We start from the raw sequence: 25,750 nt of genomic DNA on the forward strand, positions 1-25,750 counted from the left end.
CTATGTCGAAAAGTGCACCATACCCAAAGACACATATACCCCTGACACAGGCAAAGGCAAAGTGTGCTACAGGTCTGTCAGTGTTCTTTTTTATTTTATTTTATTCATTCATTCATTTATTTAGATACAGGGTTTCTTTCTTTCTTTCTTTCTTTCTTTCCTTCCTTCTTTCTTTCAGATACAGGGTTTCTCTGTGTAGCCCTGGCTGTCCTGGAACTCACTCTAAAGACCAGGTTGTCCTCAAACTCAGTTCTCCATCTGAGTTTGGTCAGACTGCCTCGGTTGCCCAAGTGCTGGGATTAAAGGTGCGTGCCGCTACTGCCTGGCAACAGTGTTCTTTATTAGGCAACATAAAACTAGGAAATTTAGAGATGTCTGTTACCAAAGAGTTAAATAACTGCCAATCATCATCATAATCATGAGAAGTAGTGTGGCCTGGCAGTGGTGGCACGCGCCTTTAATCCCAGCACTCAGGAGGCAGAGAGAGGCAGGCAGATCTCACTCCCGTCTACAGAGCTAGTTCCAGGACAGCCAGGGCTACACAGAGAAACCCTGTCTCAAAAATCCAGACAAAGAAATACATTATAAATATCCTACACCCATGTTACTTAATGGAGCAAGAAAATAACCAGGCACTTTTGTTTGTTTGTTTGTTTGGTTGGTTGGTTGGTTGATTTTGGTTTTTTGAGACAGAGTTTCTCTGTATAGCTCTGGCTGTCTGGGACTCTCTTTGTAGACCAGCCTGACACCTCAAACTCATAGAAATCCGCCTGCTTCTGCCTCCTGAGTGCTGAGATTAAAGGTGTGTGCCACCACGGCCCGGCATTAATCAGACACTTTTAAAAGCTTTTTTTTACTCCTACTTGAGTGAAGCAAGTAACTTCTCTGAGCTTCCCTGAGTGCAAGGATAAACGGGGTAGAATTTTCTGCAATTCAAGCCAGAAAAAATTCTAATTTTATCAGGTATGCCAAGATTACAAGGGAAGCGGGGGGTGTCAGCACACACCTGCAATCCCAGCTCTGAGAGGCAGAGGCAGGAAGATCGGGAATTTAGAGCAAGCTGGAGGCCAGCCTGAGCTCGCCTGTCTCAGAGAGACACACTTCGGCTGACCTTCACTCTGATCACTTCAGCTGGTCCTTCACTGTGGTGCCACTCACAGTGACAGCCTCGAGGACTGAGCCACTGTGGTGGCCATGCCTGTAATCCCAGCACTTGGGAGGCAGGTGGATCTCTGTAAGATTGAGGCCAGCCTGATCCACACAGAGACTCCAGAACAGCCAAGGCTACACAGAGAAACCCTGTCTCAGAAAAAAAAAAAAAAAAAAAAAAAAGAAAAGAAAAGAGGAAGAAGAAATATGAAGTCCATCTGCCATCTGCTTGTTTACACACACTGCAAACACAGCCATATGAGTGTCTATGAGCAGAAGGCAATTTGAGCTACCACTCCCTATGCAATATACTGGAATTCTTGAATTTCCTTTGGGGTGGAAAAGCTTTTAAAACCATAACATGTTTTAGAAAAATTTAATCTACAAAAAAACATACTTTCTCTTTATTTTCTCTCCCTCCAAGGCCTGTGTCACTTTCTAAAACAAACTACACTAATTGGTGGTGTACATTTGGGGTTGGGGGAGGTACTGTTTGTCACTGCAGACAAGCCATTGACAAGATTATGAGCCCTCAATATTTTCCTCCTTTCTTTGGCTTCTGGCCCTAATAAGGAATTTGTTCTGCCATATCCCACCAGCCCGCTGCCATCCAGCCTCCACGCCCAAAGCTGTACCCCTCCACAGCATAAGCCAGACAACGCTCTTCAGCAGTTCCTTGAGGGCTTTGTTACAGTAACAGGGAGCTGACCGACACAGCCTCCAAAGTCAATGGTGGGCAAAGAGGAAAGAACCTGTAAATCGGAAGAGTAAAGATCATCCAATCTGAACAAAAGAGGAAAAGCAGGCTGAGAGCTGGACACATAACGCCAGGCATAGTGGCGCACACCTTTAATCCCAGCACTTGGGAGGGAGAGGCAGGTGGATGTCAGTGAACTCAAGTGAGTTCCAAGACTACATAAAATAAGGTCCTGTTTCAAAATAAAATAAAATGAAATAAAACCCACAGAGGAATTTCTTCCGGGTTTTGACAGCATATGCCTGTGTTCCTAACACTCAGGAGACTGAAACAACAGGATCGACAGTTCAAGGTCACTAAGGGAAAGCAATAAGGGGGGTGGGGTGGGTCTTGTTCTAAAAAGGGTGTTTTCTGTCCACCATGCTGCCTGATGCTGCTCTCACTCACCAGCCCCCCCACCCAGCCTGTTGTAATTCTGCAATTTCACAATACCAGCATTTAATGAGAAACCGCTGGATTAGCTCCCACATTGCAGATTAGGGGTCAGTGGCAAATGCCATGAGTGTTTTAATGTTTTACTAAGTCAAGGTTAAGAAACTGCTCACTTAGAAAACCTAGATTAATCACTCTTTAGACTAGTCGGATTTAAAAATAACTAAAAGGGGGCGTTAGTAACTTTATCTGTTTCTTGGAACTAGGGATGACCAGGGTAAGAGAGTAAAAAGCTGAGACCTGGAGGTGAGAATGGCCTGTTTGCCACTGATTTCTTTCCCTACACAGATTTTCCCTAGCACCTACAGAGCAATGTGTTACCAAAAGATGGTTGTGAGCCACCACGTGGTTGCTAGAAATTGAACTCAGGACCTCTAGAAGCGCAGTCAGTCCTCTTAACTGCTGAGCTATCCCTCCAGCCCATGACTTCATTTTTTTAATACTCCATTTACCTTTAGTGTAGATGTTGTTGATCTAAATTAAGATATGTGCCTGTAGTATCAGAATGCAGGAGGAATGAGTTTCACACTAGCAGATTACACACTGACGTTGAGGCCAACATTTCTTTTTTTGTTGTTTGTTTGTTTGTTTGTTTGTTTTGTTTTATGTGCATTGGCATGAGGGTGTCAGAGGCATTGGATCTAGAATTAGAGACAGTTGTGAGCTGCCACATGGTTGCTGGGAATTGAAGCCAGGTCCTCTGGAAGAATAGCCAGTGCTCTTAACTGCTGAGCCATCTCTCCAGCCCAAGGCCAACATTTCTTGAACCTAGAGAGCAGTGGTTCTCAAAACTTCCCAATGCTTTGACCCTTTAACACAGCTCCCCATGTCGTGGTGACCCCCAACCATAGAATTATTTTTGTTGCTACTTCATAAACTGCAATTTTGCTACTGTTGTGAATCATAATGTGACTATCTGATACGCAGGACATCTGATATGTGACACACACACACATCCCATAACCACAGAGAATAAATAAACAAACAAGCATACATACGATACTCCACATGATAAAACTGAGCACAGCAAATGGAATGAAGTGGAAAATAGTCTTTGCTTAGGATATCAAAAATCTCAGGCCATGGCCAGCCTGTACCACATCACAGTACTATATAATTTGATAAATAAAGTCATGATAAGGCATGGATGAACCACTATGTTCCCAAGCTCTGTCTTTGTAAATAAAAAAAGCCAAGGACAGGATTGCAGACTTGTTCCAGGACAACCAGAGCTACACAGTCGAGAGACCCCGTCTCAAAGGAGCAACAGCAAAGGCTGTGGACGTCAGGTGGCTCCCGTCTGCTTGTTCCTGAAGCCTATGCCACGGAGAGAGGAGCTGACTGACCCTTCTGAAATCATACCCAACCACGCAGGGCAGACGCAGCACTTCCCCGAGGATGAACTATGCTCTTGCAAAGCAAGCTCTTCCAATAAATCCAGTTAATACTTGGATCCGCCCACTCAGCAGAGGCTGGACACAGACTCTCCGGGAAGTCAGTCCCACAGCTCCCTCTAGTCAAGTGACCTAGCCTCTCGCCGGGGTGTTTGCCTCGGCTACAAAAAAAGGGATGTAGAGAGAGATCTCATGGTTACAGGAATCAACAGTTAACACACACAAAGAGGTAGACTAACAGAAGGCTCCAAAGCAAGGGGCAGGGGAGGCAGCTGTTCACTGTATGCCTTCTTTCTTTCTTTTCAGTATGTATAATTTGTGTGCAACAAATATAATTAACATACAAATTAACATACAAATGGCCACGAACCTTTAATACACACACACACACACACACACACACACACACACACACACACACACACACCACAGTAAACCAAAACCTTTCTCCACAATATACATGAAAATTAAGTAGGGTTCCAGAATGAATGTGGAAAAGCTCTGGAGATAAGATCTGTTTGAGAAGTACATAGAAGCAGAAGTCTCAAATACCTAGAAATACAGACCTCAATGAAGTAGATTTAAATGCAAAGTATGAGGCCCTGACTCCAAGTCTGATTCAGGAGGGGGGCCAGGGGGCACTGGCTGCACCTGAAATCAAAGACTGAGGCATTTGGTGGGTAGATCTTATTTTCATAAGCACTGACATGGTTGGGGGTAGGGGGACAAAATGTGGAAAGAGCTCGCTCCCGGGCTAAAGTCTCCTTTGGACTCTGCTCTTTGAAGGCCAGTAACCAATAGCCAGTTGATAAATAACTGTGTGTCCCCCTCAGGCCCATTATTAAAAGAATGCTTCTTGGCCAACAGTGGTGGTGCAAGCCTTTCATCCCAGTACTCAGGGAGGCAAAGGCAGGAAGGAGGGTCTCTGTGAATTCAAACGTGGTCTACACAGCAAATTCCAGGCCAGTGAATTCTTTTCTCAATAAACAGGCGTGGTGGTGCACGGCTCTAATCCCAGCACTGGGGAGGCAGAAGCAGGTCGATCTCTGTGAGTTCGAGGCCAGCCTGGTCTACAAAGTGAGTCCAGGACAGCCAAGGCTACACAGAGAAACCCTGTCTTGAAAAAGAAAAACCAAAACAAAACACCACACAGAACGAAGAACAGCAACAACAAAAACAATCCTCATCTTAAACTAGAGCATACTCAATTTTAACTAATTCAAACCAGTTTGTAGTCTCAAAGCCAACCAGTCCCTGAAACTCAAGAACAGCTGGGTGTGGTGGGGCATGCCTTCAATCCCTTTTGGGGAGGAGGGGAAAAGGGTGCCATTAGTCTTTCTGAGTGTTGGTCTAATGAGTTCACCATTGGCTAGTCCTCTGAACTGGCAGTTCATATGAACAGTTGACAGTGTCTGATTTTAGTCTAAACCACTAGGGAATTGAGAAGAGGGCAACCAAAACCACAGCAGCCACCGTGCTCCTCTGCTGAAATAACCTTAGCCCCAGTCACTACCAAGGTCACCTGGAATCAAATGTGGTAACTGAAATGGGCAACTGTCCCCTTCACAGCTGCCCATGGTTTGGCCTGCAGCGCTGGGAAAGAAGTGTCACCTTCCAGGAGTCTCAGACATTGTCCAAATTCTATCCAGCTACCAAATGTGGCTAATAATTCTATTTTTAAAAGAAAAGGTCCCAGCACACACTCGGGTGTTTGTAAAGCTGAGGTCTGGCAGAGCTCTCCCTCCTCCCTTAGCTGGCTTCCGCCTGCAGCACCTCACCTCATCCCGTCCATCCTGGCCAGTGTGGCCCATGACCATGTTCTCCTCCATCCAGGGTGACCTCTGTTATCCTGGCCCTTGTAGAAAGTGCAGCATGGGTTGGTGACTCTGGGGCCCTGATCAAGGCTCTCCACCTTGTGATAACCTACGTCACTGCTGTGTACTGTCACTCTGTCTTGTATGCCTGTGACCTGTGCTTGGCTGCATCTATCTGACCAGTTTTTTAACTTCCCACAGGACCTCATCTGCTGTATTAGCTGTGCTGCTTAGAAGCTTTCTACTGATTGGTTAATGAAGCCTATGAGTTGCAAAGAACGTGGTTTAGGCCATTACCACAGAAAAATGGGTTACTATTGCCTGACGTTTTTATCAGGAATGTAAAGTTAAGGACGGGAGTGTGCTTCAGTTGGTGCGCTGCTTGCCTGGCCCTCAGCATAGCACTCCCTGGGCATGGTGTCACACACCTGCTAACTCCAGAACTTGGAAGGTGGGATCAAGATGATGAGAGATTTAAGGTCACACTCAGCTACACAAGGAGTTCAAAGCCAGCCAGGGTAAATATAGATTCATTCAGCCGGGCATGGTGGCGCACACCTTTGTTCCCAGAATCTTTCATATAGACACACAGACACAAAAATACACACACACAATGGTTGTAGAAGGGGAGCTCCGTTCGATGTGACTGTTATAACAGTATCCTGAGGTTGAAACCAACACCAGAAGTCAGAGCCAAGAGTCAGGAGGAAGCAGCTGGTACCTGACGTGCCACACACAGAGCCAAACCCTTAGTGTGCTTTTGGCACTGTGTTTCCGTAGCAGTTGAAGGCACGCTGAATGTAGAGTTTGTCCTGCACAGTCCCAAGTAGCTAAAACAATGTTGCCATTTACACTGGTTGGAAGGGCTGGGGTGGCTCAGTGAGCAGCGCTAGCAGGAAGAATGGAAGAGCTTGTGACCAGGAGTGAGAACAGGACCCGCTCTTTATTTGAATTCAGAAGCAGCAGCAGTCCAGGGCGCTGCTCCATCATCTACCGCCAGCTCTTCCCAACAGGCTGCCATCTAGACTGCTGAGCTGGGTAGCATTTGCTCCCCAAGGTCTGAGAACAGAACATCTTACAGATCGCCCTGTGCCTGGAAGCCAGCTCTGTTTTCTCAGCATTGCACACAGCCTCGCCTCCAAGACTGCAGCCGGCACTGGGCAAACGAATGGACATGAACAGACCTAGTCTCCCAATTCTTACGCATTTGTGGAGGAAACAGTGCCACTAAGTGCCTAAGGGTAGCCAAGTACTCAAAGGGATGCTCACAGGCATCTCCTGGACCAAGGACAACAGAGTTGCTGGGTTAAGGCTCAGTGAGCACAAGGCCAGGCCATAAAAGACATCTGAAACCGCATTAAAGGACAAGTTTTTATGCTCAAAGAAGCAACTCATTGGTTTAACAAATGTTTATCAAGAACTTTCTTTTTGTGGTTTTTAGAGACAGGGTTTCTCTGTGTAGCCCTGGCTGTCCTGGAACCCACTCTCTGTAGACCAGGCTGGCCTCGAACTCACAGATCTGCCTGCTTCTGCGTGCTGGTATCTAACAAGGAATGCCTCGGCGTTAAGCATACTGATGCTTCCATTTCACCACCTGTTTAAACCTCTCTGGCTCTCAGTTTTCTTCTCCATAAAATGGGGAAGAACATGCACTTCATGTAATTATAGATATTTAATGAGTAAATAAAAGTCTTCAAAAATATAGCCAACATGTGGATAATCAGCACGCAGTGAGCATACCCTGCAGAGCAGAGAGCCTAGTTCTGAGTTATCGGCTCATCGGCTCATCCGAGGAGGAAGAACAGGGTGAGAGGGAGCACAGGACAATAGGTCACCACCGAGGAAAGGAATGAAAGGCATGGACAGCACTGAGGCCAAAGCCGGGCTTCCATTTAAGGCAGTGAGACTAGGCTGCAGGTACGGAGCTGACAGACAAGTGGGAGCCAGGATGGGCGGGACTGTCAGAGGCTGTGGAGACTCAAAGTGTGGTCAAACGTGACCGGAAAATACAGCCCTGTGTTTGTCATGCTAATGACTGGGATGAAGGAAGTACAACAGAGCTCAAGGGGCTTAGGAACCTTTGAGCTGAGCACCTGGGTGGAGGAAAGCCTCCAGGTGGGAGGGGGAAGAGCTACAGCGCGCTGCAGGGCGGTGTCCAGCCCTCCAGGACACGGCAGAGGAAGGGGTCCACTCCCCACCAAAAGCACCCCAACCTCAGCAACACCTGGAAGAGGAAAGTGGGAATGAAGCTTTTTTTCCTTTTTCTCTTTCTTCCTTTCTTCCTTTCTTCCTTCCTTTCTTTCTTTCTTTCTTTCTTTCTTTCTTTCTTTCTTTAGATTTTTTGAGACAGGGTTTCTCTGTGCAACAGTCCTGGCTGTCCTGGACTTGCTTTTTTTGTAGACCAAACTGGCCTCGAACTCAGCGACCCGATCTGCCTGCCTCTGCCTCCCCGAGTGCTGGGATTAAAGGCATGCGCCACCATGCCTGGCTTCTTTTCTTTTTCATGTAAGGAAAATACACCAAATGCTTATAAACGCTGCACAAATATTAAAATGCTCAAGCATAATAGAGCTTAAATTTTAAAATACTGAATGCAAGGTGGCTAATCCAAAACTGCGGAGGGGACGAGCTCCAGCTGCGCATGCCCATACTCGGGTTCCCAACTTGAAGCACATGCTGACCAGGAAGGAAAAAGGGGTCCAAATCTGTACTAAGATCAAACCTGAACTGTCTCAGCCAGAATCCTTTCTAGAAATCAAGTGTCAGGCACTCCGCCTGAGCAGAGCAGGGCCACAGTGACAACCAACGATGGCTCTGTTTATCTGTGCTCACTGTCTGAAGCCCAAGACAGGAGAAGCAGGGTCTGTCAAGTCTATAGAAATTTAAAACCTGAGCTGGGCGTGGTGGCCCATGCCTTTAATCCCAGCACTTGGGAGGCAGAGGCAGGTGGATTGTTGTGAGTTCGAGGCCAGCCTGGTCTACAAAGTGAGTCCAGGACAGCCAAGGCTACACAGAGAAACCCTGTCTCGAAAAACCAAAAAAAAAGAAAAGAAAAGAAATTTAAAACCTGGGCTGAAAGTTATCATGGAACACTGTCACGTGGGCATGGTGGCACCTGAGTGCAGGGTTTACGATTATGTCCTTTTCCCCCTTTTCCAGACAGGGCCTCTTGTCGTGTTGCTGACTTTGAGTTTACCAGATTAGCTGAGCCTGATCATGAGTTCCTGATTCTCCTGCCTAACCTCCCAGGGTGGCCTTGAACTCAGAGATCCACTGGCCTCTGCCTCCCTGAATGCTGGGATTAAAGGCGCGTGCCACCACACCTGGCTAGTCAAAAGCTTTTTAACACTAAGCCTTCGATGGCCATGGTAGCATAAATCCTAGCATTTGGCAGACTGAGGCAGGAGGCTTGCCGTAAATTTGAGGCCAGCCTGGGCTAGAATAAGATCCTGTCTCAAACTTTTTTTTTTTTTAAAGAAAGGCCATAAGTAGAAGCACACACATTCTCATGTGGTTGGGTGTCTTGTCAGCTTGCAAAGGGCTCTAGGAAGGACCACAGGCGCTGAGCACAGTTATTGTAGTAAAAAAAAAAAAAAAAAAAAAAAAAAAAAAGAAAAGCTTTGAGAGCTCTTATCTGAGAACAGTATGTGCTCTGGCCAAAACCAGGAGCTTTAAGCCATCTTTCTGTTCTTCTGCTATAAGCAGCCAGTCAGAACAGATCGTATAGCCCGCTTAGCCAGACTGGGATTTAACCAGTGAAAACACTGAACAGCAGCACCAACAAATTACATAGAACAATCTTCTTACACAAATCCAACCACAAAGTAAAAATAGCTTTGGTGGAGGCTTAACGCTTATAAAGGCAGCTTGAGAAGGGGTTGTCGAGACAATGACTAAAAGTTAGTCCTTTTCTTAGAAGTTTTAAGAGTCCCTGTAAATGGCTTGATAGCCACATAGGGGACACAGGACTAACCCACGGAGTAGCCTCTCCAGTGAGCAAAGCCAGTGAGGCAGGCAGACTGGAAGAGCACTGGCTGATCTCATTAGCCCTGCTTAGGAAGCTGCGCTGGTGTGACTTCACCCCTGGACCACACAGCTATATTTAGTTTATACCTAATATGGATGAAGTCCTGGCCGGAGCCATTTCCTCTCTCCACAAAGAGAAACTTCCCTTGCTTTTCTTCTATCAACAATGCAAAGGGTGGGCTCCTCTGAAGGGGGTGTTTTAAAAAAGGAAAGAAAGCAAAGAGAGATGGCTTGAGAAAAACATTAGCAGATTAGGATGTGGTTTATTAAGCCTTGCCCACTTTGACGTTGCTCAACTGGAAAACAATTCTGAAATCAAAATACGTGCTGTTCAAGTGGGGCTCCTACTTTAAAAAATTAAAGTATTTTACAAGAGCCTAATTTACCAGGCCTCCACAACACAACGAGGTGAAGTAATGGAAGCCTGTGACTTCCTACCAAATCTTGTCAGGAAGTGTGTCAAGGTTGTCACTGTACAGTAGAGCACTGTGTGCAATGGGTGAGGCCCTGGGTTCAAGAGTTAGCGCCTAAAGCAAAAGAGGTGGGGGAGAAGGAAAGGGAAGAGAAGAAAGATCAGACAGGAACTCTCCAAGACGGTGATGCGGATCCCCGCCCTGCTCCTGCCTGAACCTCACGTATGACACAGAGTTGGCATGCCTAGTTCAGAGTATATGTGAGGATTAATTTGGCTAGCACATATAAAAGGCTGGCGGACTGTGCTGGGCCCATGAGCAGCAGACAGCGCTGCCTATTTATTATCCTGGCTTTAATACCTTTCCTTTTATCAGTCTACTGTGTCCTGCGTGGGAGTAAATTAAGTGCTTTCAAAAAGTTTATAACATTATACTAAGATAAAAAAGATAAAGTCACTTTATGATCCTTGAGACACCTACTAATTACATCCATACTCAAGTTTTAGAGCTTTATTACCATCCCACTGAGGCACAAGCAGGAAACTTGACACTTAGAATCTGGAAGTAAACAGACCAGGAGAGTGCAATTCCACCCTTATCCCTTAAAGCTACGACCCAGTCATGAGAGTCCAACGCCTTCAATGCCGGCACTCAGGAGCCAGAAGCAGGACGTCTGAGTTCTAGGCTCCAGGTCAGCTAGAGATGGAAAATCTACCCATAAGGCCTGCAAAGGGTGTGGTAGCACAAGTTTGTAACCCAGCGCTCGGAAAGCAGAGGCAGGAGGATTTCAATTCCAGCGATGGCCTCGGTTGCACTACGATGATTCTCTCAGAAAGAAAAGGAATGAAAATGCATGTAAATGTACATTACTGCTATTTCTTCTGTTGCAAATTAAATGAACTCAAAGTCTCTTGGGATGGAGAAGATGTTAAGATACTTAGATATATCTACACTTCCTCTTTTAAAGCATTTTTTTTTCAGCCTGGTCTACAAAGTGAGTCCAGGACAGCCAAGGCTACACAGAGAAACCCTGTCTCGAAAAAAAAAACAACAACAACAACAACAACAACAAAAAAGCATTTTTAATACCAAAACCAAGTTAATACTAGCATACCATAAGAATAAAAAAAAATGAAATTTGGTAACATGGGAAACCAAAAATCATTGATTAAAGTACCTCTACAGACCACTGTACCTAATACCACAGACTGACTCTTGGCCTCTTTTGAGGCAGATGACTAAGAAGGAGCACATCCCTGCCTGCCCTTCGGTCACCTAGTGAGTACCAGCAGGACCGTGAGCTGCTGACTCAGAAAGGAGTCCTAAGTCTGGTCCTGGGACTTTTTTCACACTAGCCCTTCCCTTCTAGTTTAGAATGGAAAGTCCTCCGCCTATTTGCGAAGCCAGACAAGCAGATCTTAGTAATGTCACAGAGGCTGAAACCACAGATTACACACAACGCTAAGCACAGGCCAGCGCAGTCTAACTCAGCATCCCAAAGGCAGCAGGAGAGCAAGTAAGCGGGGCCGCGGTGTGTCACAGCTAAGTGGTTTCCTTATTAATACTTTTAATCTCACCAAAGCCCCAGGGTCAGGTGCTATTATTACCTCAGTGGAGACACCAAGTGAAGGGTGGAGCCAGGATTTAGACACAGCTGCATAGCTCCAGCATACAATTTTTTAAAAAATAAAATGTGTGTGGGTGGGTACACGTGTCACAGCAGGCATGCAGGCAGGTGTCAGAGGACAGCCCTAGGTGTAGGTCCCAGGGTCTCTCGCTACTTACAGCTATCCCTGAGGCGAGATGGTCTGCAGGCTTCTGGAGATTCATCTTGCTCCCAGGAGCACTGGGATTACAGGCACATGCTACTGCGTCTGGCATGACAGCGGTCCTGGAGATCCAAGCTCGGGTCTTCACGCTTGCAATGGCCCGAGTTTTATCTCCTGAGCATCTCTCCAGGAACCACTCCTCTCTAGTACTCTGACAAACACTTAACTGAATACTTAAAGTATTCATTCTAATTCCCTGCGCCGTTGGAATGGACAAGGACTCCAGTGCCCGCAGAGAGCGCAGGGGGACTCTGAGCCACAATCACCCTTGGACTCTAACTTGGGGGTCTTGGATCTCAAATATGTCTTAGCAATTATATAGAGGCTGTGGCGGGGAAGGCTGCGGCTTCAAGTCTAGCATGGGTTAGATATTTACGCAGCATTTAAAAGGTGTCAGTTCTGCGGGGGGATTGTGAAGACTCAGGGAAATGCCTGAACGCCTGAAGAAAGCATCAGAGCCTCCGGAAATGGAGTCAACAGATGGATGTGAGCCACCATGTAGGTGCTGGGAATTAAACACTGGTCCTCTGCAAGAGGACAAAAAAAAGTAAGAAAGGGGAAAGAGGGAGAGAGGGAAGGAGGGAGAGAGGGAAGGAGGGAGAGAGGGAAGGGGGAGGGAAGGAAGGAGGGAGGGAGGGAGGGAGAGAGGGAGGGTAAGGCTTTTGAGTATATCCTAAGAACCACTCTGAGATACACTAAAACAAAACAAGTGTGAACTAAGGCACTGACTTTCCCAGATTGCTTTTTTCATTTGTTTTATATGGATTTGTTTGCTCTACGGCACTGGGGATCGAACCCAGGGCCTCATGGTTGCTAGGCAAACACTACCACTGAACTACATCCCCAGCCCCAACCCAGTGATTTGCTTCCGTCTTTCAACCTATTTATCTGGCTTCTTGTATGAGCATTCTTGTGAATTTAACAAGCACTTACATTTTCCCAGTCATGTGATTATTTTTTTTGTTTTGTTTTGCTTTAATTGTTTCTTTTCCCACTGGCTGCCTCTGGAATAAAGTGTGCGTAAGGAAGGGAGGGGGTGGTGGGGAATGAAGGGAGGAGCCCAGCACAGTTCTTCAGCAAGCATTTTAGTGAATAAACAACCCAATGAGTTAATCCGCAGGCATTTACACACAGCGCTCCGCAGTTACACTCATCACTTGAATTTACACACAGCACTCCGCAAATGTCCGTTTGAAAGTCTATCCTGCATTTGGGAAAGGCAGCGTAAAAACAAGCCTGTGAGCGTAAGCACCTGCTGGGAGAGCTCTCAGCCAGAGAGCTGCAATGGCTCCCCGGGCAGGTGGGGGGGGGGGGGGGCGGGGCGAGAGCTCCTTCCTACACTTCTGCTCCTCTGGGCCACAGGAGAGCGAGTGAGTGCATCTGCTTTGTCTCCCCTGGGCCTGGAGCAGCTCCTCGCATCCAACAAGAACAACGGAAAGGCTAGTTTAGTAAAAATTGCTTCAACTGGAACTAATTTATACCTCTCTGTGTTTGCAAGGGGGTAAAAAAAAAGGCGATGAAAAGAGGACACGGAATACAATGTGCTTTATCGGCGAGGCCTAAATTTGTTTGAAGCATCATTTTAAACAAGACAAAGTGACAGGTTTGGCAATTGCAGATGCCAAGCACCATAGCCTTCTTAGAACAATATATTTAAGGCGATAGCTGCCAAAAGAAAGGAAGAAAGAAAGAGGAAAAAAATGATACAAATTCTATGAAACAACAGGATATAAGCAGCACAGGAGGGAAAAATCAAGTTAAATCTTGAAAGCAGATTCAAGCCTGAACTTCATTTTATTTTGGAAAGCACTGCTCACAGTTCCAGCGTTAGAGAAAAGATCCCTGTACTTTACCATGTAAGTCTATCTTTCAAAGCCTAACTGGACTGCAAAATAAGACCCTATTTCAAATAGGGGGAAAATTTTTTTTAATTTTAACAAAGACCTATACACAATTTACCTAGAGCCAGGAGTGGTGGCACACTCCTGTAATCTGCAATCATAGCAACCAGAAAGCAGGGGCAGTCTGCCGTGCATTTGAGGGCATCCTGGGCTACATGAGTTCAAGGCTAGCTCTGACTATAGACCCTGTCCCAAAGATCACTCTCTAGCTGGCGAAGGGAGTGGAGGCCACACACCTAATCAGGCACCTGAGACGAGAGGGGGAAAAAATTCTTTACAATAAAAGGTTTTGGTTTTGTTTGTCTTATTTTATTTTGTTTCGTCTGGTTTTGTTTTTGTTTTCCAGAGGTTTGGTAGGGAGACAGGCTTCAGTATGTAGTAGCTCTGGCTGTCCCCCAAAACAGAGATCCATCCACCTGCCTCTGCCTCCCAAGTACTGGGATTTAAAGTCAGAGCCAGCACACTCATGCAGTTTACTTATCTTTATTTTAAGTGTACGAGCGATTTGCTTGTGTGTATTACATGCACGCCTAGTGCCCCCAGGCCAGTAGGACATCAGATCCTCTGGAATTAAGAGTTACAGGCAGCTATGGGCACCAAACAGGGGCCTTGGCAAGAACAGCAAGTACCCTAACTGCCAAGCCATCTCTCCAGCCTCCAAAAGAAATGTCTTCATTCACTGCTATGGACTTTGAAGATAACTAAAATCAACAGAGCTGTAAGCAGCACCACGCCATCCTACAAGCTGAGTCAAATGACATCGCTCTGTGCGTTGAGATCTCTTTCAAGCTAAGGACTGTCACACAGAGTGGGTGGGAGACTTCCGAGAAATACACTTGACAGCTGATGAGGCAAAAATCTCACCACTCAATCATCAGTGTTTTAATGACACAGCCAGCAATATCAGCCAGCCTATGCTTTATTTCCTGTCAGCCGTCCATCAGCTACAACTGGTAAACAGATGTTCCTTTTCCAATGGACTGCGTACTTCAAAGGGTATTTGTAGCCAACTCGGGTCAGCAGCAGTGGAGGCAGGGCCTATCAACTAACTGTATACACTTAAGTGCATTTACTCTTCATAAGATTTATGGAAGGTCTATTGGGGGTGCAAGACATCTACTAAACACAGCAGTGGACACAAAGATGAACTACAGTGGGCCCTACCTACGTTGAGCTTCCTTTATTATGACAAAGACACAGGGTGAAAAAAACCAAACCAAAACAAAACAAACCAGCTCTCCACAGAGGTAGCAGAAACGTGATCCTGGAGATTTAATAAAGACTTTTAAACAGACATACGGAGGCACGTAGAGTTTGACAAATGAGAGACTGTGATAGAAAAGGCTGCTCCAGGCAGGGCAGCATAGCATGCAGGAAGAAATAAGCCTTCCAAGTAGCTAAGGCAAAGGCCCAGGAAACAGGAGGCGCGAGTGCCCGTCCACTGGGCCTGTACTATGACAGGCGTACATGTGAGTGCTAAGCTATGGCTTTGAAGTTAGTTCTTCATTCAGCAGAGAGCACAAAACGGTTCTGTACTTGACGGAAAAGGAAGAAGAGAAAGGGGTCTTGGTGGGGTCGGTGCTTACCTCCCACTGTGGCTGCAGGGGACTTGCTGCTCTGGGGAGGCTGGGTTTAAACATGCCCCATACTTTGTGCTTTCATAAATCTTAGTTGTCATTCCAATCCCTTGAAATACCTTAGACTTCTACAGCCTTTCTTGTACCCCAAATTTCAGGTTGCAGATGAACAGCTGTTTGGGCGTTTTGTTGTTAGTTTGGTTTGGTTTCATCTTTTTTTTTTTTCCTTTAGTAACTTTTCAGGCACTGCTGTAGCGCTGTGTATGTCAATGGCCAACATCTTCGTTACAGCACGCGGATTTAGTTGGAGTGGAAAAGCTGACATGTGTCTATTTGTGATTAAGCGCTGTACAAAGGAAGAGAAGGACAGCGGGGAAAGGGACATTGGCCATGGCCTGTGTGTGCTTGCTTCCTCGTCCTTCCCTTCCGGTCTCCTCTCTGGCCCCTCCCTGCTTCCCTCCTTCTGGGTCTCCTGTAGCCCAGGCTGGCTTCAAACTTGCTACACAGCTGAGAATAACCTCAACCTTCTGATCCTCTTGCTTCCAGAAGATTACAGGTGTGTGCCACCGTGACTCCTTTTTTATTTTATTTTTTTATTTTTATTTATTTATTTATTTATTTATTTTGTTTGTTTGTTTTTCGGCAATGCTGGGAACCCAGGGCTACCTGGATGCTAGGCAAGCAGGCTACACCACCTGAGCTACGTCCCCACCTCCACAGAAGCCTTTGTAAGAAGTTTATCCCTAGTACAAAATGGCATTTCTCCAAAGAGTTTAGGTGAAGAGCCAAAGTTAGAATTCTATTTTAAGATGAGTAGCCTGGTCACCCATGGAAAATGGGCTGGGGGTGAGGAAGGAGACACAGAAAACCGCTGGAGGCCGTTGCACTTGAGGAGGACGATGGTAGCTCAGATTAGAGAAGGGAGGGAGAGAAGAAACGAACTCAGGGTAGCCTGGGGGAGGAGGCAGCAGGAGGGTGTCAAAGGAAGAAGTGTGCCTGTGCGTGAAGCCTGAGAAATGGCCTGGCCCTCTAATTAGAGTCACTGGCCACAAGGTGTGTTTCATGGAGACAGGAAAGGAACAGTGTTGAGAGTGACTTCGGAGTTTAATATCGCCGAGCTGTGCGATCTCTTCAGAAAGAAGTCTAGGCGGCATTTAAAAGTTGTCAGTTTGCTGGGCACAGTGGCCCACGCCTTTAATCCCAGCATTTGGGGGAGAGAGAGAGAAAGAGAGAGAGAGAGAGAGAGAGAGAGAGAGAGAGAGAGAGAGAGAGTGTGTGTGTGTGTGTGTGTGTGTGTGTACATATATGAGTCTCACACTGTATAACCCAGGTTAACCTGTAACTTGTGATAATCCTCCTGCCGCAGCTTCTGGAGTGCAGGATTACAGGCATGAACTACTACTCCCCGCTTCAACTCGATTGCTGAAGACTGAATGAACAAAATGCTGGTGCATATTACAGCGAAGAGATGGTGCTAAGCAGCTGACGACCACATCCATCGTGGCTCTGTCTACCTGCCATCCAACTACCCACTACCCTTCAACTCCCTGAAGAGAGAAGAAAAGGCCTGTGCCCGTCCTCCCTCTCCCCGTCCATACTCAACAGTTCCTAGGAGAGCCTCTATCTCACCAGCTCCCTAGTCCACACATACAGAAGGGAGAAGTTAATTCTGAAAAGCAGATTCTTTTTTTTTTTTTAGAACAGATTTCTCCTGAAGAGCACAAAGGGAGCTCCTACCTTAAAGCCATTCAATCAACACTTATGGGAACACAATTCCAGATGTTAGCTGAACTCTTTGATAGCTAAGTTGGTAGAACAGGGGGCTGTAGCTGCTGGTAGATTTCACAAACGGAAGCTTTCCTGGGCCAGGCAGGTCCTGCATTCCTTTAATCCCAGGGGAGGCAGAGGCAATTGGATCTCAATGAGTTAGAGGCCAGCCTGGTCTACAGAGAGAGTTCCAGAGACAGCCAGGGCTGTACAGAAAATCCCTGTCTCAAAAATAAACAACCGGAAAACAAACAAACACTATTGCTTTGTTCTAGCAAGGACCAGACAGGCCAACTGTTTATAGGAAGATAGATAAAGATACCGTTTAAGTTTCTTTTACAAATCTGAGTAAGTTTTCCTTACACCAACTCAATTCATGCTGTATTAATCAGATTGGGCTTCATCTTTCACTTTAGTTTTACAGGCAGACTAAAACGTTACATACAAATTCTCAAGGAGTCATTTGCAAACGTTTTTGAAAAGGACTCGGGTGTGTTTGCAGTTAAGAGCCCTACTGAGTGCAAAGCACAGGGAACACCTCCTGTGTTATGATGGCTGGAGGCCTTTACTACACACTTAGGGATGCTTGCAAAGCACTAACCGTCGCGAGGGCAAGATCCTGGACTCCTGTGCTCACTAAAACATGCGGTCCTCCATCAGGCACTACAAGCGGTACACCTTCATAAGCTTCCATTTTTGCAAAAGCGTCGATACAGTCTTGCATATTCGTTATGCTCAGGCCCAAAATTTCTTTTCTGAAGCCTAACTACCTTCTCTTTCTCCCTGCCCGCAGTTAGTATACATAGTCAGATTTCACAGCGGCTACTCACTCTCCCAGTATTGCTAAGCGGCACAAACACCTATTTTGATTGATTCCCCTTTAGTTTTTAAGGGCTGAGTAATCTACCACCTGGTCTCTGCCTTCAAAAATAAAGTGGCTGGTTGGGTTGTTCGGCAAGAAAACTATACAGAGCGCTGTCAACTCCTCCCAGGCCCCTACCTGGCCTCCATCTAAGTGGGCAGTTTTCATCCCCTGTGTTTGTTCAGAGTTTCTTTTATTTACTCTTCTCCCACACATACAACTGAATAGCAGTGCTTCGTGCTGGAAAAATTCAGTGTTTGTATTATACCAGGTGATTGGCAGCTTTACAAGTCGACTACAGTGAGAATTAAATGTTCTTCCTAAGAATTATTTCACTCATAAAACTGGAAATAACTTCATCTCACACACACCCCACCCCTACCCCCACCCCCAAAGTCACAAGAAAAGCAAGACTGTTGGGATTCTTGCTTAGAGCTGGGTTTTTGGTGGGGGGGGGCTGTTTTTGTTTGTTTGTTTTTTGGGGTTTTGTTGTTTTGTTTTTGTTTTTGTTTTTGGCTTTTTAGACAGGGTTTCTCTGTGTAGCCCTGGCAGTCCTGGACAAGCTTTGTGGACCAGGCTGACCTCGAACTCACAGTGATCTGCCTGCCTCTGCCTCCCCAGTGCTGGGATTAAGGACATGGGCCACCACGCCTGGCTTTAGAGCTAGGTTTCAAATTCAAAGAAAAAGGAAACAAAACCCCAGCAGTGGTGAAGTGTGTGGCCAGCGCTATGATGCACTCTGGGATCCATACCTGGCCCTAGCTCCAATATTTTTACCTGTTCTAACAGTACTCTGATTTAAATGTAGTCTAACACATTTTCTGGATTTTATATTTTAAATAAGGGGGAAAATTAAATACTGCTAATTGCAGGGCCTAGTGTCCTAGCTATTATGGAGGCTGAAACAGAAAGATCGAAAGTTCCAGACCTGGGGCTGCAGAGATATGTCAGTGGTTAAGTAAGAGTGAGCTGTTGGGGATGGAGAGATGGCTCAGAAGTTAAGAGCACTGTCTGCTCTTCCAGAGGTTCTGAGGTTCAATTCCCAGCACCCACATGGTGGCTCACAACCATCTATAATGTGATTTGGTGCCCTCTTTGGCGTGCAGGTGTACATGCAGGCAGAGCACTGTATACATAATAAATTTTAAAAAATAAAAAGAGCGAGCTGTTCCAGCAGCTTCTGTAACTCCAAGGGACCTAACAGCCTTTTCTGGCCTACTTGGGCAGGAGGGACACACATACATATAGTACACTCCAGGCAAACCACCCACACATATACAATAAGGAACTATTTTTAAAAGGAGCCAGGAGTGGGGGGGACACTTGCCTTTAATCTCAGCACTCAGAGGTGGGTGGATATCAGTGGGTTCAAGGCCAGCCTGGTCTATATTGAGAGTTCCAGGTCAGCTAAGGCAACACTGTGAGACCTTGTCTCACATTTGTTACATTTTTAGGGGCACAGGCCTGACTTAGTGGTAGTGTGCCTGCCTCGCATCCATGAGACCCTGGGTTCCATCGCTAGGGCCACCGAAACTGAAATAAAACACGAACCTCATTGATATTCCTCACGCTGACACTTGGTACTGACCACTGAGGTCCTGTGAGCCAAGTGGCATGAAAAGCAACAACGGAGCTAAAAGCTCCTAAGAAATTCACAAACACATGCCCTGAACTAAATTTAGATCTAGGCTAAATCATACTCCAATGGCTTGTCATCGTAACCCGAATGCCGTTTTCCATCAGAAACTCATTTCCGCACTCTGCACCAGCTTTTGACTGAGCAAACCTCTCCTGGCTTTCCGCTCTACTCAGTCAGAATCTTAACTCGCGGCCTTAGTCACACGTCCAACTCACTTCCCAGAGACTCCTTCCCTACTCAGGAAACATAGGAAAAGAGAACTTCAGCTTCAGTGGAGGGGTGGGGGTGGGGCAGGGGTGGGGGCGGGGCTGGCCTTGCTCACCATTCCTCTACTGGCTTCTAGGCACCTCTTAGGCATACTTCCTAAACAACCTGAGTGTCCTTTTCCTGTCCCCATTGCGCGCGGCTTCCCCTGTGTTCAGTCCCCTTGGCTCTAACACCTCTGTCTCTTCCTCATTCTGAGCTCCTTTTGGAATTTTATATTTAACCCAAATCACTGCCTTGGTATTTGCCAAAAGAAGCCTGTTTTAGGGTCTACAGAAAGAGCCCCAAGAAAAGAGGAACAAGGACAAGGTTTCCATCAACCTCACAGTTTACACTATTTCCAAGTCCCTGAATTCCCCTCAAGAAGCCCCAAAGGAGCAAACCAGTTAGACAAGGAACACTGTCTTTACACTGAATTTTAAGTTTGATTGTTCGATATAGAAAATGTACTTCATCTGTTGTTTGAAAGTGTTGAAGTCTGCCCTTAAAACTAAACATAAAAAAAACACCACTTCAGACTGGCGGCAGGGTCCGTCCACACCTTCCTGTGGGGACTAGGAAGGTGAGCACAGCAGGGGAGAGCCAAGCCTGTGAAAGTGCCCAGGTAGAGCTTGCAAGTCTCAGCCTTGGCTTGTGGATCTGAATCTTCTGGTTCCTTCTCTCAGAGGCATCCCGGCCAGCTGCTCCTGGAGGAGTTCACAAGTGATGTCTAAACTCACATTCCCTTCCTCGGCTACCTCTAACATACATAGTCACCTACTTTTTCATGGTCAAGTTCAAGTCTACTTCAATCTTGATGTATATCTCCTAGCTTGACTTCCTATGATTCATATTTGACTCCATAAGCATGTACCATCTTGCCATTTGTTTTGCTTTGGTTCTGGGTTTGCATTTGTGGTTCTGGGGATCAGGCCTAGGGCCTAACAAGCAAGAACTCTACCACTGAATTACATACAACCCAGTCCCTCCTGAGAGGTGTTATCACCATATAGACTGGCCTTGAACTCGCTCCGCAGATAAACGGCCTACAAAAACCACTCAAATCGCCAGTCGTGGTGGCACACGCCTTTAATCCCAGCACGCGGGAGGCAGAAGCAGGTGGATCGCTGTGAGAAAAACCAAAAAACCACCACTCAGATCTCACAAGCTTAGGAACGACTGCAGACAGTGATAGCTCAATTCAGATGGTAGTACAGAAAAGCACCTCAATTACAGCCCATAAATAAATCCAAACCGCGCAGAGGGATGATCTCCAGCTTGGAGGAGAAATACATCGCTTCATACAGATGCAACCAGTGAGAGTGGAGAAACAGGGGTGTCAATACAAGTTAGGCTCATACAAGCAAAAACAACGATCCAAACCCCTGATGACCCTTCCTACTGCAGGTAATCCCTGCACCCCGGAGCCTGAGGGAAGACGGCCACAAATTCAAGGGTAGCCTGGGCTGCATAGTAAGGCCTGTCTCAAATAAATATATAAACAACCAAAAAGAGGGAGACACTAGGTATCCAGGTCAGTACGCACTTCTCTGTTCTTCTCCCGTGTGGGTCCTGAGTTACTATTTACCTTTACCTAAAGGGAAATCTTGGGCCCTAATTATTGCTATAGCCAAGAAATATTGGTAGAAAATATCGGCAGATACATGTAAAGATCTTAAGTACTAAGTTGTGAGGGAAAATGAGCTAAGCAGATAAAAACCACATGGGATTGGCAACCAGGGGTCAGAGAGAATAGGACAAGGATCAAAGTTCATGACTCAGAATATCAGGACCTAAGAAGTAAAGTTTTTCAAAGGAGGCAGGGTGTTGCATGCCTATAATGTCAGCACACAGGAGGCTGCAGGCTAGAGGACAGCCTGGGCTACATAGGGAGTTCTAGGCTAGCTGGTCTACAAAGGAAAAGCCTGTTCACAAACAAACAACAGGCAGGCCGATCTCTATGAGTTCAAGGCCAGCCTGGTCTACAAGTCCAAGTCAGCCACAGCTACACAGAGAGACGCTGTCTCAAAAAATCAACCATACAAACAAAACCCCACAAAAACAAAATGGAGGGGAGGGGAGTTTCCAATGTCAAAGAAGGACAGACAGACATGTACTAACAACAACAGTGCTCTAGAGACAGCTCAGGGGTTAAGAGAGCTCAATGCTCCCACAGAGGCACAGAGGACCAGAGTTCAATTCCCAGCACCCACGTTGGGCAGCTCACCTGTTACTCTAGTTCCAGGGAATCTGATGCCCCCCTCTAAACCCAGAGGGCATCTGGCTTGCAAAACATGTGCACATACCCACATGCAGATGTATACATGCATACATACATACATACATGCACACATACACACACACACACAAGTATATGAGTTTGAAGGTAAGACTAACTTTTAAACATGTATTTTTGAGTGCCCTGGACAGGGAAAGAAGCAATCTCCTTCCCAGCACTGGGTAGCTTAGCACTCAGGACTCAACACACAGACCAGGCAAACAGCTCGCTCGACCACTGTGCGAGCCTTGCAAGCCTGGCACCTGCGGTCCAAGCCTCAGAACCCGGGAGGGCGAGAGAACTAACTCATTAAGTCGCTCAATGACCTCCATGCGCGTGTTGTCGGGTGCACAGACACAATGAAGGCATTTTTCTAAACAAAAAGTTTTAAGCGAGAGTGGTGTCTCATATCTATCAATCGAGCTCTAGGGTGGCTGAGGCGGGACTGCCATTGAGTTTGAGGCTGGTGTGAGCTCCACAGGGAATTCAGGCTGAACAACAGTATGAGCCCATGTCCAAGAAAAAGAAAAAAGAGAACAGTTTTTTCTACAAACTCAGGATACTTGGATGAAAAACTACTGCTGTTTAGCAGGCCACCTTAAGCCCACCAGTTTCTGCCCCTCACTGCTTTGAAAATAATTTTCCCATTTGCATTTCCCACATACAGGATTTGAAAAGAAAGCAACACCTTTGACAACATTTTACTTTTCCTTTTTTATTTTTCTCCTTTAAAACAACTAACTGGGTCTGTATCAGCATAAAATTGGTCTATGGTCTATAGTAAAGTACAAAAGAGCAAAAACCATTTCACAGAAAAGAAAACAAAGCTTGAGAGAAAACAAATTACCCAGGAGAGCCCAGCATGGCCTCCAAGCCCAGAGACCTGTGAATTCAGTGGCTCACACCACAAATAGAGAACACTGGGAAGGGGTGTGCAAGTGACTCAGCTTTGGGAAAGTGCACCCCACCCAACTCCTTATGGAAGTATTAAATCAACAGCAAGCAGGGCGTAAGGGATCCGTCATGTCCTCTGGGGGCGGGGAGTAAGTGTGTGTGTGTGTGTGTGTGTGTGTGTGTGTGTGTGTGTGTGTGTGTGTGTGTGTGTGTGTGTGTGTGTTAGGGGCTGCTGAAAATAGCACAAAGGCCTTGCCCATGCTAGGCCCAGTGTTCTGCCACTGAGCTACATCTCCAACCCCTTCTTAGTTTTCAAACATTTTTCTTGCCATGTTATCTTAGCTAAGACCCCCCCCCCTACCCCAAACACACTGAGCAGAAGCTTCAGTAGTAGCTGTGTGATTCTAAATTGTTGTTTGCTGGTGTTGATCTTGAGACTGGGCCTCCCTATGCAGCCCTGGCTAGCTTGGAACTCACTATGGAGACCAGGCTGGCCTCCAGCTCAGAGGTCTGCCAGACTCTGCCTCCCAAATGCTGGGATTAAAAGGCCGGGCCTTAAGCCGGGCATGGTGGCGCACGCCTTTAATCCCAGCACTCGGGAGGCAGAGGCGGGTGGATAGCTGTGAGTTCAAGGCCAGCCTGGTCTACAAAGTGAGTTCCAGGCAGCCAAGGCTACACAGAGAAACCCTGTCTTGCAAAAAACAAAAAATAAAATAAAGTATTATAACTGCCACCTCGGATAGCAGAAACTGTGTTATTGAGAGCTCTCAGCCTTTCTCTTTCAAGTCTCTAGACCAGTGGTTCTCAGCCTTCCTAACGCTGCCACATTTATCACAGTTCCTCATGTTGTGGTGACCCCAACCAGAAAATTATTTTCGTTGCTACTTCATAACTAACTTTACTACTGTTATGAATAGAAAGGAAACATCTGTGTTTTCCAGGGGTCGGTTGACTCTTCAAAGGTGTCTCGACCCACAGTTAAGAACCAGTGCTCTAGGGCTGGACAGATGGCTCAGTGGTTAAGAACACTCACTGCTCTTCCAAAGGTCCGGAGTTCAATTCCCAGCACCCACATGGCAGCTCATATGCAAAGTACCATATAGGTACATATTTTTAAATTCAAAAAAAAATATAAGAACCAGCGCTCTAGACCAAAACGTTTCTGAAACTAGCAGCTGAAAGAAAACCCTAAGACAAAGAATGTTACCACCCTGCAGATTTCTGCTTTCCATTTCTGGAACACATATTCCAATAATTTCCGCTCTTTCAAATTAAAACTAGGAAAGGGCAGGCTAGTACTTGAGTCCTGTTGAATTTCTAATGCGCCGCCAGCTTCTGTATAAGCCCAGCTACTTAGCGGCTGACAGAAGCTCAGGGTTGCAAAGGCGGGTCAGTAATGCAAAGGACCCAGATGTTTGTAACTTTTCTCTCCTTCACTATGCCCCAGGCGAAGAAGGCAGGCAATTCCAGAATTTACAAGCTGAAGGGAGCGGGAGGAATGAACCTTTTCAAGCCCGGGGGGAGCGAAGAATTCTTTCTGGCATCAGTTTTCCTTTCAAACCAAAAGCGCTTGCCGAGGTGGCAACACCAACCCGAGCAGCCAAAAGGTTGCATCATGCGAAAACACGCCGCGCTTGAGAAACAAGAAAACCAGATGGTGTTAAAACACCGGACAGGAAAACCCACGTCGGGAATCTCCGTCTTCTCCGGAAGCACTCGGGCATACGCCTTTCTAATTTTCGCTTTTTCTTTTCTTTTCCTCCTTCTCCCTCCCACCCCCTCGCCCTTGCTGTTGTTGTCTGGGTTTTGGGTGTGCGTCAGGGGCTCATATTTGTAGCCTAGGCTGGACTCGAACTCGAGGCAATCCTCAAAGCCTCAACTGCTGGGTCATGCCCTAGTCACCATGCCCGCCTTTAAAAACATTTCCCCTCCCCGACGGATGAGGAGGGCTGGGTTGAGGGTCCCACGTATCCTAGGCTTGCCCGGAGCTCACTAAGCAGCCAAGGCTGGCCTTGAACCCCCGATCTTCCTGGGTCCACCTTTCCCGTACGCCTAAGGCGTACGCCACCAAGCACAGCTCTCGGATCTTTATTTTAGTTAACATTGCATCGAAATTAAAGTTTCAGTTTCACACCGGCGGGACGCGAGCGTTTGGAGTTAAGTTGGGTGAGCCCCGGCGGCCCGAGGCTTGGGCTCCGGGCGGGGTGGGGTCGGACATGGGGAGGAGGGTGACAGGACCCACACGGCGCGTCCCGCCCAACGGAGCCTGCTCTCTGCTGCCGCGCCCTCGGGGTCCGCCAAGGTCCCGCTGCGAGGCGGGAAGGCGCGGGGCCGAGACAATGGGAAGGGGCGCGGGAGGCACGGCGCGGCCTCGGGCCGCGGGGACGCCGCGTGGGGGCGCTTCGGGGCGCGGGGGACACCGGCCCGCGACGCTCGGGACGGCGAGCGCTCACCTTGACGAAGAGCTCGATGAGGGGCTCTTTGTCCTCCTCCTTCAGCCCGTTGAGGGGCATAGACAGCGCCATGGCCGGTTGGGCTGGGCTCCGCGGACGGCGGCTGCGGCTGTGGCTCCGGGGCTGATGTGGCTGCGGGTTCCCGCCGCGCTGGCTGGCTGGCTGGCTGGTTGGCAGGCTCGCTGGACAGTCCCGGCGTCTAGCTGCCCGCGACCTCAGATCCTCAGCACCGCCTCACGCCTCGCGCGCGACTCCGAGGGGGTTGCTGTCCCAGCCACTTCAAACCGCTGGGCGGGGCCCGGTAGGCGTGGCGTGGGGCGGG

At 47.1% G+C, this 25,750-nt stretch overlaps 1 protein-coding gene across 1 annotated transcript in view; it reads right to left on the reverse strand.

The window, feature by feature from the left end:
- CLIC4 (chloride intracellular channel 4) overlaps positions 1–25,712 on the reverse strand; it is a 50,871-nt gene extending 25,159 nt beyond the window's left edge. The window contains exon 1 of the mRNA XM_084788360.1: positions 25,429–25,712. Within this exon, the coding sequence (XP_084644486.1) occupies positions 25,429–25,500 (72 nt within the window). The 5' untranslated portion in view covers positions 25,501–25,712. The remainder of the gene's footprint in view (positions 1–25,428) is intronic.
- Between the last annotated feature and the right edge of the window lie 38 nt (positions 25,713–25,750).

This window comes from Acomys minous (assembly GCF_964271855.1).
Source record: "Acomys minous genome assembly, chromosome: 6".
NCBI lineage: Eukaryota > Metazoa > Chordata > Mammalia > Rodentia > Muridae > Acomys > Acomys minous.